This window comes from Myotis daubentonii, chromosome 18, assembly GCF_963259705.1.
Source record: "Myotis daubentonii chromosome 18, mMyoDau2.1, whole genome shotgun sequence".
Classification (NCBI taxonomy): domain Eukaryota; kingdom Metazoa; phylum Chordata; class Mammalia; order Chiroptera; family Vespertilionidae; genus Myotis; species Myotis daubentonii.
The window spans coordinates 28,716,431-28,729,079 of record NC_081857.1 but is presented as its reverse complement, the minus strand read 5'-3'; the positions used below and the strand labels follow the sequence as shown (position 1 = coordinate 28,729,079).

Sequence of the window (12,649 nt, the reverse complement as noted above, 5' to 3'; positions counted from 1 at the left end):
GGATGTTTCTCTCTCCCTATTCCTCACCCTTCCTATCTTTCTAAAACTCAATAAAAACACATTTTTAAATAAATTAAAAATTCAATAAATTAAAAAAGAATTTAAGACTAGGAATGAGGGCACCCAGGCCAGTTTGGCTCAGTGGATAGAGCATCGGCCTGTGGACAGTTTGATTCTGGTCAAGGGCATTTACTTCGGTTGCAGGCTCCTTCCCATCCTGGGCCCTGGCCGGGGCTCGTGCAGGAGGCAACCAATCAATATTTCTCTTCCCCTCGCTCGTCCACTCTCCCTAAAATTCAATGGAAAAATATCCTCGGGTGAGGATTAAAAAAACAAACCAAAAAAATAAATAAAAGACCAGGGATGAGGGGAGACTTCAGAAGTTACAGCTTTTGATCTTATCTTTATTATTGCATTCCAGTTAAAGTCAATCTCTTCTCAATTTGACTCTTAAAAGAGTCAGCTACTCAGATCTGGCCCAGCTATACTAATTCCTTGTCTGAACTCCTATAACATTCTCACTTTGAAGCACATAATCTACTAAATTCTCTGAATTCCTATAATAGTCCCAGTTTGGAGCACATAACATACTACTTTAAAGTTGATCTCTAGTTGTTTTGTACATGCAAATTTTATCAAAGCTCAAAAGCAAGGCTGTTGAATACTTTGAATCCCTCACAGCTCTTTTTTCTCCCCAGTACCTGACACAGAAAAACAATCACATAAGGAAGCATTTATTTGAAGTTTAACATGAAACCTACAAATAAAACTTGTATAAACACAAGTCCATATTGAATCCTAACACAGATAGCAAAAGACAAAGTAAAAACAAAGAAAACTAATTGTTGGCTATATACAGTTGGACACAGTTGTCTTGTATACTAGAAAGTCTTTAATAAAATAATTACCTTAGAGCAACGGAAGACCAATCTTCAATGCTGTCCTGAGGACGGGTTACTTCAGCAATCTCCTTCAGCTTTCCCCGATGTCCTCCTTTAGTATGGCTGGAAATTGCTGTGGCGATTGCCACCCCCTCCAGAGGCCTTGCCTGAAGTGCTCTATTGGGCTCAGCCCAGACCCCTAGTACCACCTGGCCCACCAGCTGCAGGTTCTCTTCCTCCTCTTTGTTATTATTGCTGCCTATATACTTTTTTTGGTTGGGCACTTTGATTTCATACTTCCCAGAACCGAACGGATGATGGCTGCTGTCTAATAATTTCCTCACTGGTTCTCATCTGAGTATGTGATAAAACAAAAACCTCTTCATTTGTTTTTGCATCCACAGCGAAGTTCAATATTTTCAACCCCTCCAAAGGCTCCAAAATACTCTGTTCTTCAGAAGTATCTGGGCTCAATCCACCCCAAACCTTTTTGGGAGCTCCTTCCCTTTGAAAGCTTTGGCCCTTTGGGGTCTATCAATTTGCCATCCAGTTTGTGTTCTTTCCGTTCCAAAACCTCATCCACACTAGCAGCGTTAGTGCGCAAATCCAAATCCCCTTGACCTTCCGGTGACTGGATCTGTTTTAATTGTGCAGTCTACAACTTCCCCACATCGAGATAAGTATCAGTCAGATCCTTCTTGCTTGTATCCCCGCTCAAGTCTCCAGTCATCCCGCTGATTCTTGCTCGTGTTGATCTCCATGGTGGCCAAGTTCCTGGCTGGGGGTGCTGGTGCGCAGTTAGGGTCGGTGCCAGGAAGCGCTGTATGGAGCTGGATTTAAAATGGTGGCGGGAGACTCACAGCTCTTAAAACAGTGCTTGGTGTGCACAGAGGAAGTTCACACACTGGACTTTAATTCCATTGCCTTTCCCAGCAGACCTTACTTTAGGAAATGGAATGCCGTGTCTTCCTTACCCATCTCAATACACCCCTTTAAGTCCAAACTAAGTCCTCTCTACCATCACGGATGCCCATTTAGAGAAGTGAAGATAAAAGCAATGACCACATACAACTTTATTCCTTGTTTTCTCATATTTAGTACACATACTTGAAACAACTTTACCCTTGATTAGGTGGCAAAGGAGCTATCATTTTCTATGTGTTTCCTCTCTCCACCCAGAGGTAATGTGAATGAAGGAGCATTCCATGGCATGTTCCCTAGCACTTAACACAGGTGTTCTGTGCATGGTGAGCACTAAAGTTTCTTGTAATCAATGTTTTCCAGAATGCAAAATCTCATGGCATTTAACTTTTCTTAAAATGACACATTGCAATGATTCCAAACATTTCTACCCACATATAGGTAAGTAAAAGCCCAACAAGTTGTTTACAAGTTTTGTATTGTGTCTGTCTTCATATACAAGAGCGTAAGTGAAAAATATCTCTCCCTTTGCCTCCCCAAACATCACAGACCAATTCTGGCTAATATATCATGAAGTTAAAACATATTTCCCTTTCTGAATTATACAGTTAATTCTAGACACTAGCTTCTAAATTTTGTAACTTACCAATCTAGTAGGGCATGAATACTTCCAGTGCTTTTCAACTTGTCCCTGAATTTTTCTCTCTTCAAAGTTCCAGGCAGTAATTGATTTTAAATGCCTTCAAATTGGATAAAGCTGACTACTTAGAGCTTATAAATTACATGCACTATAAATATATCCTTCAAACTAGCACCATGAAGAGAATTCTCAATACTAATTGATGAGCTAATTAATCCAACAATCAAATATATAACAGTGATAGTCTTTTTTGATTTTTTTTTGAGAGGACATTTATTAAAGCTGGGGACAGTGAAACAAGGAAGGGCTTGGGGCAAAGCAGCAACAGGAGAGCCTAGGCGAAGCTGCTGCTGGCTCACTGGGAGGTAAAAGTCACAGAGACCGAAGTGAGCCAAGAAGGAGCTGCTGCTGACTTAACTGAAAAGTCAGAGAAAAAGGGGGCTTTGGAGACAGGTTTGGGGATTAGCCCGGGATGAGCTGCAGCTGCCCATTGCTCCTCTGGTTGCAAGTCTCATAGGGACGGTTAGAGTTTACAAGAGGCACACCTGAGAGGGAAGAAAGGCGTGGGCGTGCTCCTGAAAGGGAAAGCCCTGGCAATGATAGTCTTAAAAACACTAATTTGTTATTTTTCTTATATACAAATCAAATTCCCTCCAGTATTACATATTTTTTCTTTTTGGCAATGTCCTCTGCTACCTTGTCTATCCCAAATAATTATATAGCTAGCTGTCCACTTCTTGGTTGATGCTCATAACATTTCCCCTAGGTCATTAGTAATGAGCGCTAAGGCATTAAACTTAAAAGGCTCTAGGCTGGTTTAAATATGGTGAAATACTGTTAAAACAGAATTGTACTGCATTTATTTTCTACCTTCATGCCTCTCCATGAACCAATCTATGGTTCCTGTAAGATTGTCCTGCAAAATTTGAATTCTGGGCCTTTTACTTCTGCATGGCTTGAGTACCATAAAACGTAACTTATTTGGTAGCAAAAACATTTCCAGGAGTTTCAAAAGGAACCACTACTCAGCTCAAAAAGTTACAACTATTATTTTTCTTTAAACTTGGAACATACAGCATCGATTATAAGGAAAAATACAACCCTGTCCTTCCGCCTGTAAATAAAAAGGACACAGTAAGTTGAGCTGTGTGCTTTTTAAGAGGCACTACACAAAGTCCTGTCCTTAGAGGTTGGACAAGAACACTGCTTCAGTGATATGTAATGTTCAACATATGCCACATTACTTAGCATTTATGCACTTAATCTTCACACATAATCAAAACAATCCTGATTCTAAGAGAGAATTCCACCAACATTTAAAGCTGTTTCTTCCCAGGACAATAGATTATCAAAGTGGTATTCTCTTACGCTAAGCTTTGTCAAGGCTCAGAAATGTGAGGTGAACTTTGCAAAGTCCTTGTAAAGAAATCTTCAATAAGAAACTCAGCGTATGGGAATTTTAAAGCTTCAAGACTGGCTCATTAAACAAATACCACAGGCTTTCTCAGAGCACCGAGTCTAGTGATTGTCAGTGTCAAGGAGGCACATACACAATTTTACTCAAACTCCTGAGGTCTCTTCTCTGTATGGAAAATGCAGTCAGTCTGACAAAGGGCCTAACAACATTTTGCCAGGCCTAGCTCTTCTAAAGAGCGCAGGGAATACCCAAGGTAATCTACAGATTCAATGCAATCCCTATTAAAATACCAACGGCATATTTTCCAGAGCTAGAACAAATACTCCAAAAATTTATATGGAATCAAAAAAGACCCCAAATAGCTGCAGTAATTTCAAGAAAGAAAAATAAAGGTGGAGGAATCACAATAGCAGATTTCAAGTTATACTACAAAGCCACTGTAATCAGAACAGCCTGGTAATGGCACAAGAACAGGTATATAGATCAATGGAACAGAATAGAGACCCCAGAAATCGACCCCAGCCATTATACTCAATTAATATTTGATAAAGGAGGCAAGAGCATACAATGGAGTCAGGACAGTCTCTTCAATAAATGGTGTTGGGAAAACTGGACAGATACGTGCAAAAAAATGAAACTAGACCACCAACTTACACCATACACAAGAATAAACTCAAAATGGATAAAAGACTTAAATGTAAGTCGTGAAACCATAAAAAATCCTAAAAGAAACCACAGGCAGCAAAATCTCAGACATCTCTCATGGCAATAGGTTTACAGATACATCTCCTAGGGCAAAGGAAACTAAGGACAAAATAAACAAATGGGATTACATCAAAATAAAAAGCTTCTGCACAGCAAGAGAAACCATCAACAAAACGAAAAGGGAGTCCACTGTATGGGAGAACATATTTGGCAATGATACATCTGATAAAGGGTTAATAACCAAAATATATAAGGAACTCATACAACTTAACAAAAGGAAGGCAATCCAATTAAAAAATGGGCAAAGAATCTAAATAGACACTTCTCCAAAGAGGACATACAGATGGCAAAGAGACATATGAAAAAATGCTCAAAGTCACTACTCATCTGAGAGATGCAAATCAAAACGACAATGAGGTACCATTTCACGCCTGTCAGAATGGCTATCATCAACAAATCAACAAATGACAAGTACTGGCGAGGATGTGGAGAAAAGGGAACCCTCATACACTGCTGGTGGGAATGCAGACTGGTGTAACCATTATGGAAAACAATATGGAGTTTCCTCAAAAAGTTAAATATGCCATTTAATACAGTGATCACACTTCTAGGAATATATCCTAAGAAACCTGAAGCACCAATCAGAAAAGATGTATGCACCCCTATGTTCAATTTACAATAGCTAAGATCTGGAAACAGCCCGAGTGCCCATCAGTAGATGAGTGGATAAAAAAGCTATGGTACATTTACACCATGGAATACTATGCAACAGTATGAAAGAAGAATCTCATAAAACAAAATTTAAAAATAAAAAATAAAATAAATAAAAAAAGAAAAAAAAAGAAAGAAGAATCTCTTATCCTTTGAGACAGCATGGAGGGACCTGGAGAGTATCATACTCTCCATAAGTGAAATAAGTCAGTCAGAGAAAGACAAGTATCACATGATTGCACTCATATGTGGAACCTAAGTAACAAAACAACAACAACAAATTTTGAAGACCATTGATCTTGACCACATATTTCCTCAGTGTACTTACAATCTGGTCCAGGTACTGAGGAACACTACCAGTTCACACATAAAAACAAGGCTGACATGCAAAATAAAATGTCCGTGGTCACTGCTCTTTAGACCCTGGATGTTCAGCAAATGCTAACAAATGAGAACCGAGTAAACCATTTTTCCTATGCTATTCTTTTATCTCTAAAGACACTGAATGTAGCTATGTCTATCACACTGTGTGTTTCAGGAAAACAATAATATAAAATACAGCTTTTAAGATAAATAAACGTGCCACAAGAAAAAAAAAAGAGCATAGAGATACTAAGGGAAAGCACTAGGGAAAATTAATGTAAATGTATTGGTAAGTGCATCTCTGGGGGAAAAATAAACCTCTACAAGGCAATGGCTGTCCCAACTAAGGATTTAAATTAAATGAGTTTGGAATCCAGTAATGGTTAGCTAAGTGTTTACCTTTGAAGGTAAAGAAAAGTCCAAACCCTGAAACAAAGAGTACAAGAAGCTCATAGGAGAACCCTTCATTACATTTTACATGCTTCTGTTTGTTCTCACCCATCCTAGTACATTTCTAAGAAAAGCCAGGTGCATACTGGGAACACTGTTCTGACCCAACTGTTTTTCTAGCCAAGTTCCTGTAAATATATGGCCTACTTCCCCAAATCTCATCACTCCATGATCTGCAACAGGAGTCAGTTCCACAGCTATTTGCTGAACTTCAGCACCGGTCTCTTTAGCACTGGTTTCCCTATATGATTTTTGTTGTTTCCAGGAAGCACAGTGTGAATAGAAAAGACGGAGGTCCTTCTCTGAGACAGTCCCAGGAAACTGAAGTGAAAAGATAATGTGGAGTAGTGCATGGCAAAAAATTCCTCTTATGAGCTTAGTCCAACACATGGTATACATATTCCCCTGGATATAAACAATTTACATTAATTAATTAATCAGCAACAGAACCCAAAACTATGGAAAATCAAATTCTAATGTGACAATTTAAAAGCAGAAAGTGCTCCACTGGGTTAATAAATCAGAATTAGCTAAGAGACAATATATTAAATACCACATCATTGAAAACTCCTAGTAGGCATGTCCCCTTCATCAGTTACTTTACAAATAACGGTCATAACAGGAGAGAGAGCAAGCACCATGCTCACTAATGCAGGTTACTGGACTGCTTTGATTAAGCACTGCAGTTCACACGTAAACACTTCACAACTTCAAGTTACTGAATCTTTCTTCTTCCGGAATGGCGATTTTAGCCTCTTCCATACACTGTTTTTGGGTTTAGATTTTTTCTCCATGGCCAGTACTGCCTCCTTTTCTTTCCTACGTATCTCCCGGACAAGGGCATGGAATACATCATCAATGTAGTAGCGGTATGCAGCAGATGTCTCAAAAAAGGGACAGCTGAATTCTCGGGCCAAAGCCAATCCTTCTTCCTTAGTGACCTTTAAAAATGTAAACAGAGAAAATGTGTAGTAGTACAAGTGGAAAACAATTACAACTACCCCAAATGAAGGAGCTACCTTAACAGGAAGAGAGCTCCTCAACTCCGGAGGTATTCAAGCAGAGTGCAGTGATTTTCGTAATGTTGGGAGGCTAAATTACATGAGTTCTGATTCCTTCTGCCTTCAAATTATGTAAATCTATTTCTACTCCATTTTAAAGATAACCTTTTGCAACAGGCAACAGTTATAGATATCAAAAGTGCAATCTGCATTTTCTTCATACTTTTCATTTTAAGAATGTAAAACATGAGGCAAACAAATGTATATTTAAACTACAATACTGAAAACTGTAAGGAACCCAAAATTGATATACTTGATTATGGATATACCATAATTTCTTCTACTTTTGGGTATTTAGGCTTTTTCTAATTTTTGGCTACCATAAATAGCCTGGCAATAAACACTTTACATACAAATCTCTGAATAAATTTTTCAAAGTTAAACTACTAGTACTTCCAACAATTTGTACCATTCATTGTGTCCAGCAGTAGCCATCTTGATTACTATCCTGTGGATTTTGTCCTGTAAACTGATTCCTGAAATCCAGACATTGATCCCAAATGATCACAAATTAGTACATAACAGGAAATTTTCAAGGTTAGGGAGAAGCTAGTTTTTAATTTTTACTTTCAGACAGAGGAATCTGTAAACAGAAAAACAAAAATGACTAATCCCATTAGGTTTCAGACAGCATTTTCAACTCTGTCCTCACCTGTCTTAGCTGCTTTAGATCAGACTTGTTTCCTACAAGAACCACAGGTGTATCATCAGTACGTCGAACTCGATAAATAAGCTGTTTAAACTCCCGAACTTCATGAAAACTTCGACGATCGGTGATAGAGTAACAGATGATAAACCCTTCTCCTGCCCTCATATACTGATCGCGCATGGCTGTAAACTCTGCCTAGAGGGGAACAAGGGTCATTAATGTAATGATGCAACCTAGAACCACATATATATTAGCTATTTATTTCAGATTAAGGAAGAGATATATCAGTTACCTGCTATCCTGAGTGAGAGTGCATGAAAAATTAAAAGACATGAACTAGTGATATTCTCTGCATAAGCCTTCCCCCCTCCTTTACTAGAGTGAAAATGTCTTATTCATAGCATTCTGGGATTAGGTACCTGTCCAGCCGTATCCAAAATATCCAGATTGGCAGGCTCATCATCAATACGGATCCGGATTTTATAAGCATCTTCTACAGAAAGGAAGAAAGGTGTACTGTGACCCCATAAACTCAGGAATATGCAACCCTACTTTAAAATCCATCGTATGGAAAAGCAGATTACATAAGTTCTTTAAGGGTCCACATTTTCTCTGGCAGTATGCTAAGTCTATTGAGATTCATAAAGTGGGTCTTCAACTAAATTTATTTTTTCACTTAAGCAGTGATGTAAGTTTATTCACAGCTTAAGTTTATAAGATCTCATCTACAATTCTAAGTTAAAAAGGATTCTGAGATCATTTAAACAAAATATTAGATCAAAAAGTAACTTTACCACTTATTAAATGCAGGCATTACATTAAGTAATTTATATACATTAACTCATTCTATAATAATCCAACGAGGTATTATTATCTCCATTTTACAGATTTAAAAAGTTAAACTCTAAAAATTAAATCTCCCTACATTAAACATTAATTAATGATATAGCCAGAATTAAAACGCAGGGCTGGCTTGACTTAAAAGCCATATACTATAGTTCCTCCTCATTTTAATACTATAGAAAAGAGAACAAATTCTAAATAATCCAGTGTCACTGATTTCTCCTTTATGGAAGCAAATTTTTTAATGCATATTATTACAGTAACCTTGGAAAATACAGGAAATTTAAAAAGGGAGAAAAAATACTTAATATGTTCACCAAACAATTGCTGCTTATATACCAATGTATTTTCTTATGAAAATTTTTTCTTGAACCCCTGCTTCTGACTCTTCCTCAAAAGTGAAGAGCCGACTAAATCAATATTTCTCAAACTACAGGACATGATCCATTAGGATTAGTGAATTATGAATGAATTTAATGAGTTGGGACCAGCATTAAAATAAACAAGCAAAAACCTTAAATAAAAGAGAAAATACCAGACTGTACCACATATAGTGAGGTAAGTACAGTTTCATGAATTTTAATTACACGTGCATTTGGGTACACACACACATACTTAATATGTGTACTAGTTACTAGCAGCCACCGTTTAAAACAAAATGTACTCAGTGGGAACAGACACCATATCTTTTTGCTCAACCTCTCTACTCCCAGGGCCTACCACATTGCTGGGACATAACAGGAACTCAAGTGACATCGTATTTACTGGTGAATCAGTTAATATTGTCAAGAAAGTCTCTGATTGAAAAAAAGAACAATCAATGGGGGGAATTCTTTTGGAATTCTAGTTACCCTAATCCCTAACTCTGTTTTATTCCTAGAATTTCCATCAGAGTTTGAACCTCTGAACAATGTCCTAACATTAATACAGTACACGGAAAAGCAAGCACTGTTTCCATTTCCCTCTCCCACAACAGTTACCTACTATACGAGATGACCACAACCAAAGCTGGGTTAGCACAGACACTCAGTGGCTTTGTGGAGAACAGGGCAGCAGAGGCCTGGCTCAATCGAAATCCTTCCTGGAGACCCAGGACCATGACTAAGTGTCACATCCTGAAAACAGAGCAGCAGGGCAGACCTGTGCTCTCTCCTACCCTGGCCCCTTTCATCCTGAGATATAACCCTTAGATCCAATCTGTCTCCTTATGGTTTATGAACAACAGTAATATTCTTAGTCTTTGTAGAGAAAGGGAAATCTTTTTAAAAGGTGAAATAGTTACTTTTTATTCTAAGAGCATTTTGCCAATAGAGCATTAAGGATTACAAAAGTCATGAAGGAAGACCTTACTGTTTAGTGAACTTGAGCTACAAGGAAGTAAGTGACGAGCTTGCAAGTGGAAGTCCAGGCCCTGGAGAGCTGGACTGTAAGCCTTCAGCAGGCTGGCCCTACTTGTTTTTCTGCTTCCTTTTGTGGAAGTTCAAACCAGCTGACTCATAGTTAGAGAGTCAGCCTCAAGTCAGACCCTTAGAGAACTGACAGCAAAAGGTTAAGTGGCCTTTAAACTTTTCCTTTAATCCAGCCATACAGTAGAGCCATAAAAATAGGACAAAGAAAGTGTCCCATTCATGTCCAATAAAAGACAGAGCCTAACAATGGCTTATATCCAAACAGAGTTAAGTGAGGAAAAGAAAAATGCATCTGCTCACCCACCGCTCTGATCCTCTTCTTAAGTCAATCCGAATTAGACACCAAAAGAGGCTCAAACTATAGTTAAAAAACTGTTTTAAAGACGGACACCCAGGCATTTGTCTGGGTTCTTTAGACACCTGCGGGACAGTCCGACTTACCGATGGTGGGGTCATGATCTTCCGGGAACCGGTGGCTGATGAACTGCATGGTCATGGCTTCGAAAGAACAAAGTGAAGTTAGAACTCAGCCCGGTGACCGGCCAGAGAGACTCTGAGCGCCGCCGGCCTGACAGCCCGGCTCCCATCGGGCTCGCGCGGGGGGCCCGTCTTTAAGAAATGTCCCCCCCGCGCTCTCGCACAACCGGAGGGAGGGAATGCACCTACCGCTCTTCCCCACGCCGCCGGCGCCCAGCATCACGAGCTTGTACTCCCGGGAGAGCCCGGCGGCGCCACCGCAGCTCCCGGCGGGGCGCGCTCCGGGCTCCATCGTCCTCGCGGAGACCCCGGCCGCCACGGAAAGGCACCTGCAGACAAAGCAGCGGGGAGAGATGCCGGTATCCTCCCGGGACATTTCCCATTGGTTTCAGGGAGCGTGGAAGGGCGGGGAGGGACGGGAACTCCGGAAGGAGAGACACGGCCATCGGTTGCCCCGGACGGGACCCTGGACGGGAATCGAACCGGGACCCTTCGGTCCCGGCGACGCTGACGCTGAGCCGAAGCAGCCGGGGCCGAAGGAGGAAAGCACTTCGCCCAGGACGGCGACCTCCGACGACAGTCCACGGCGGCGCCGGCCTACCGGGCTCGGGCCCGCCCCCCGCTCCCCGCGGAGTGTCCCGGGGCCTGGGACTCCCCCCCTCACCTTCCCTCCAGGGCCCACCCGTGACACAAAACAGTTTTCCAAAAGGAAAAGACGAGGCACAAAGGAAGTGAGCGAGACTCTCTTCAGACGGAGATCCGCGCAGGAGGGAGGAGACGCCGGGCGCTGAAGTCGAGGTTCGGGGACCAGAGGCAGAGCCGCTCGGCCGCCGGGCCCCCCGCCCCCAGGGCCCCCGCCCCTCCGCCACGAGGAACCGGCCGCTGTACCTTTCGGTGGGCGAGGACCGCGGTAGGTGAGCGCCCTCGGTCCTGCGGTCCGGCACTCGCAACGACGCTCCGGCACTGACCGTGACCCCTCCCGCCGCCGGGAAGATGGCGCCAGCGGCGCGGACGGCGCCGTGACGTAGCAGCCCCGCCCCCCCGGCCGCCGGGCCTCTAACCCAGTTCCTGCCACTCGCCGCCGCCGGCCCTGGGGTAGAGCATCACACGCCAAGCAAGCAAATGTGCTAAAGTCACTATTTACACAAGTCAGAAAGGAGGACGGCATGCAGGGGGCAGCCCATTGATGGTTCTCATAGCTGTTTCTCTCTAAGATCAATCAAAACGTATTTCAGAAAGAAAGAGGATGCGATAAGGAAAGTACTCAGGGCTGTCCGCTGCTTGCGGTAAACTAATTCGGCCAAAGGTAAGGGTTAACAGGAAATGGTACCCACCAAGTCCTCCCCCAGAGCAGGACTGGAGAGTTTACTGCTCAAGAACAGAAAAGGCAAATTTCCCCAAAGAATAGCTATGACTTGGGCTTTTGAAAACAGTGGATCAAGTCTCAAAGATCAGATGTTCTAGTTAAGCAACTTTCAACCTTTTTTGACTCATGGTACACATAATTACTAAAATTCTGTGGCACACCAAAAACTTTTTGCTAATCTGACAAAATAGGTATTTTTTCATTCACACCAGATGGCTGTTGTGTTGGCTCTTGTCATTTTGACAATCTAAGGCAAAGGAGGTCAGTGCCCCTGACAAGTCAGGTATTGCACATTTAAAAAATTCTTGCAGCACACCAGTTGAAAACCAGTTCTAGTTAACTGGAATTCCGTATTTATTTTTACAGAGAGGAAGGGACATAGAGAAACACGGATTTACTGTTTCACTTATCTAATCTATGCATTCATTGGCTGATTCTTGTATGTGCCCTGACTAGAGACTGAACCCACAACCTTGGCGTATCTGGACAATATTCTGTTTTCCAGAACATTCTATATGTTCTGTATTTTAAACATATATAACTAAAACCTATTAAGATAATTTTTGTTTTGTTGTAAGCAAACTACCCTCCAACAGGAAATAAAATTAGAATTTTCAGGTGGCCTTGAATTAAACATGGAAATAAATGAAGACTTTATCATTATATTCCTCTATTTAGGTACCGGTACCTGAAGGAACTTAACACCGGGAACTCTGTTGAAACTTCTGCCCATCCTACTTCCTTTTTGAGAGTGTT

At 41.2% G+C, this 12,649-nt stretch overlaps 1 protein-coding gene and 1 pseudogene across 2 annotated transcripts; both read right to left on the bottom strand.

Annotated features, from left to right (window-relative positions):
* Positions 1–718: 718 nt before the first annotated feature.
* Positions 719–1,642, bottom strand: LOC132220431 (heterogeneous nuclear ribonucleoprotein D-like; annotated as a pseudogene).
* RIT1 (Ras like without CAAX 1) lies at positions 719–11,540 on the bottom strand. Of its 2 annotated transcripts, none has more exons than XM_059673495.1 (6): positions 11,416–11,540; positions 10,717–10,856; positions 10,492–10,548; positions 8,218–8,291; positions 7,802–7,993; positions 719–7,029 (listed from the first exon to the last, which is right to left on the bottom strand). In XM_059673495.1, exons 2-6 carry the CDS (start codon positions 10,817–10,819, stop codon positions 6,799–6,801), a joined length of 657 nt encoding a protein of 218 aa, XP_059529478.1. In that variant the 5' UTR covers positions 10,820–10,856; positions 11,416–11,540; the 3' UTR covers positions 719–6,798. The 2 variants fall into 2 exon arrangements, with proteins under 2 accessions (XP_059529478.1, XP_059529479.1); XM_059673496.1 differs by lacking the exon at positions 11,416–11,540 and adding an exon at positions 11,210–11,376.
* Positions 11,541–12,649: the final 1,109 nt, after the last annotated feature.

Excerpts from the sequence above, each read along its gene's own strand:
- RIT1 (XM_059673495.1), bottom strand. The coding sequence starts at position 10,819 with ATGGAGCCCGGAGCGCGCCCCGCCGGGAGCTGCGGTGGCGCCGCCGGG. Across the intron at positions 7,994-8,217 it reads TTTTGGATACGGCTGGACAG|GCAGAGTTTACAGCCATGCG; the intron begins GTACCTAATCCC and ends GTTCCCCTCTAG. Across the intron at positions 7,030-7,801 it reads ATCTAAAGCAGCTAAGACAG|GTCACTAAGGAAGAAGGATT; the intron begins GTGAGGACAGAG and ends ACATTTTTAAAG.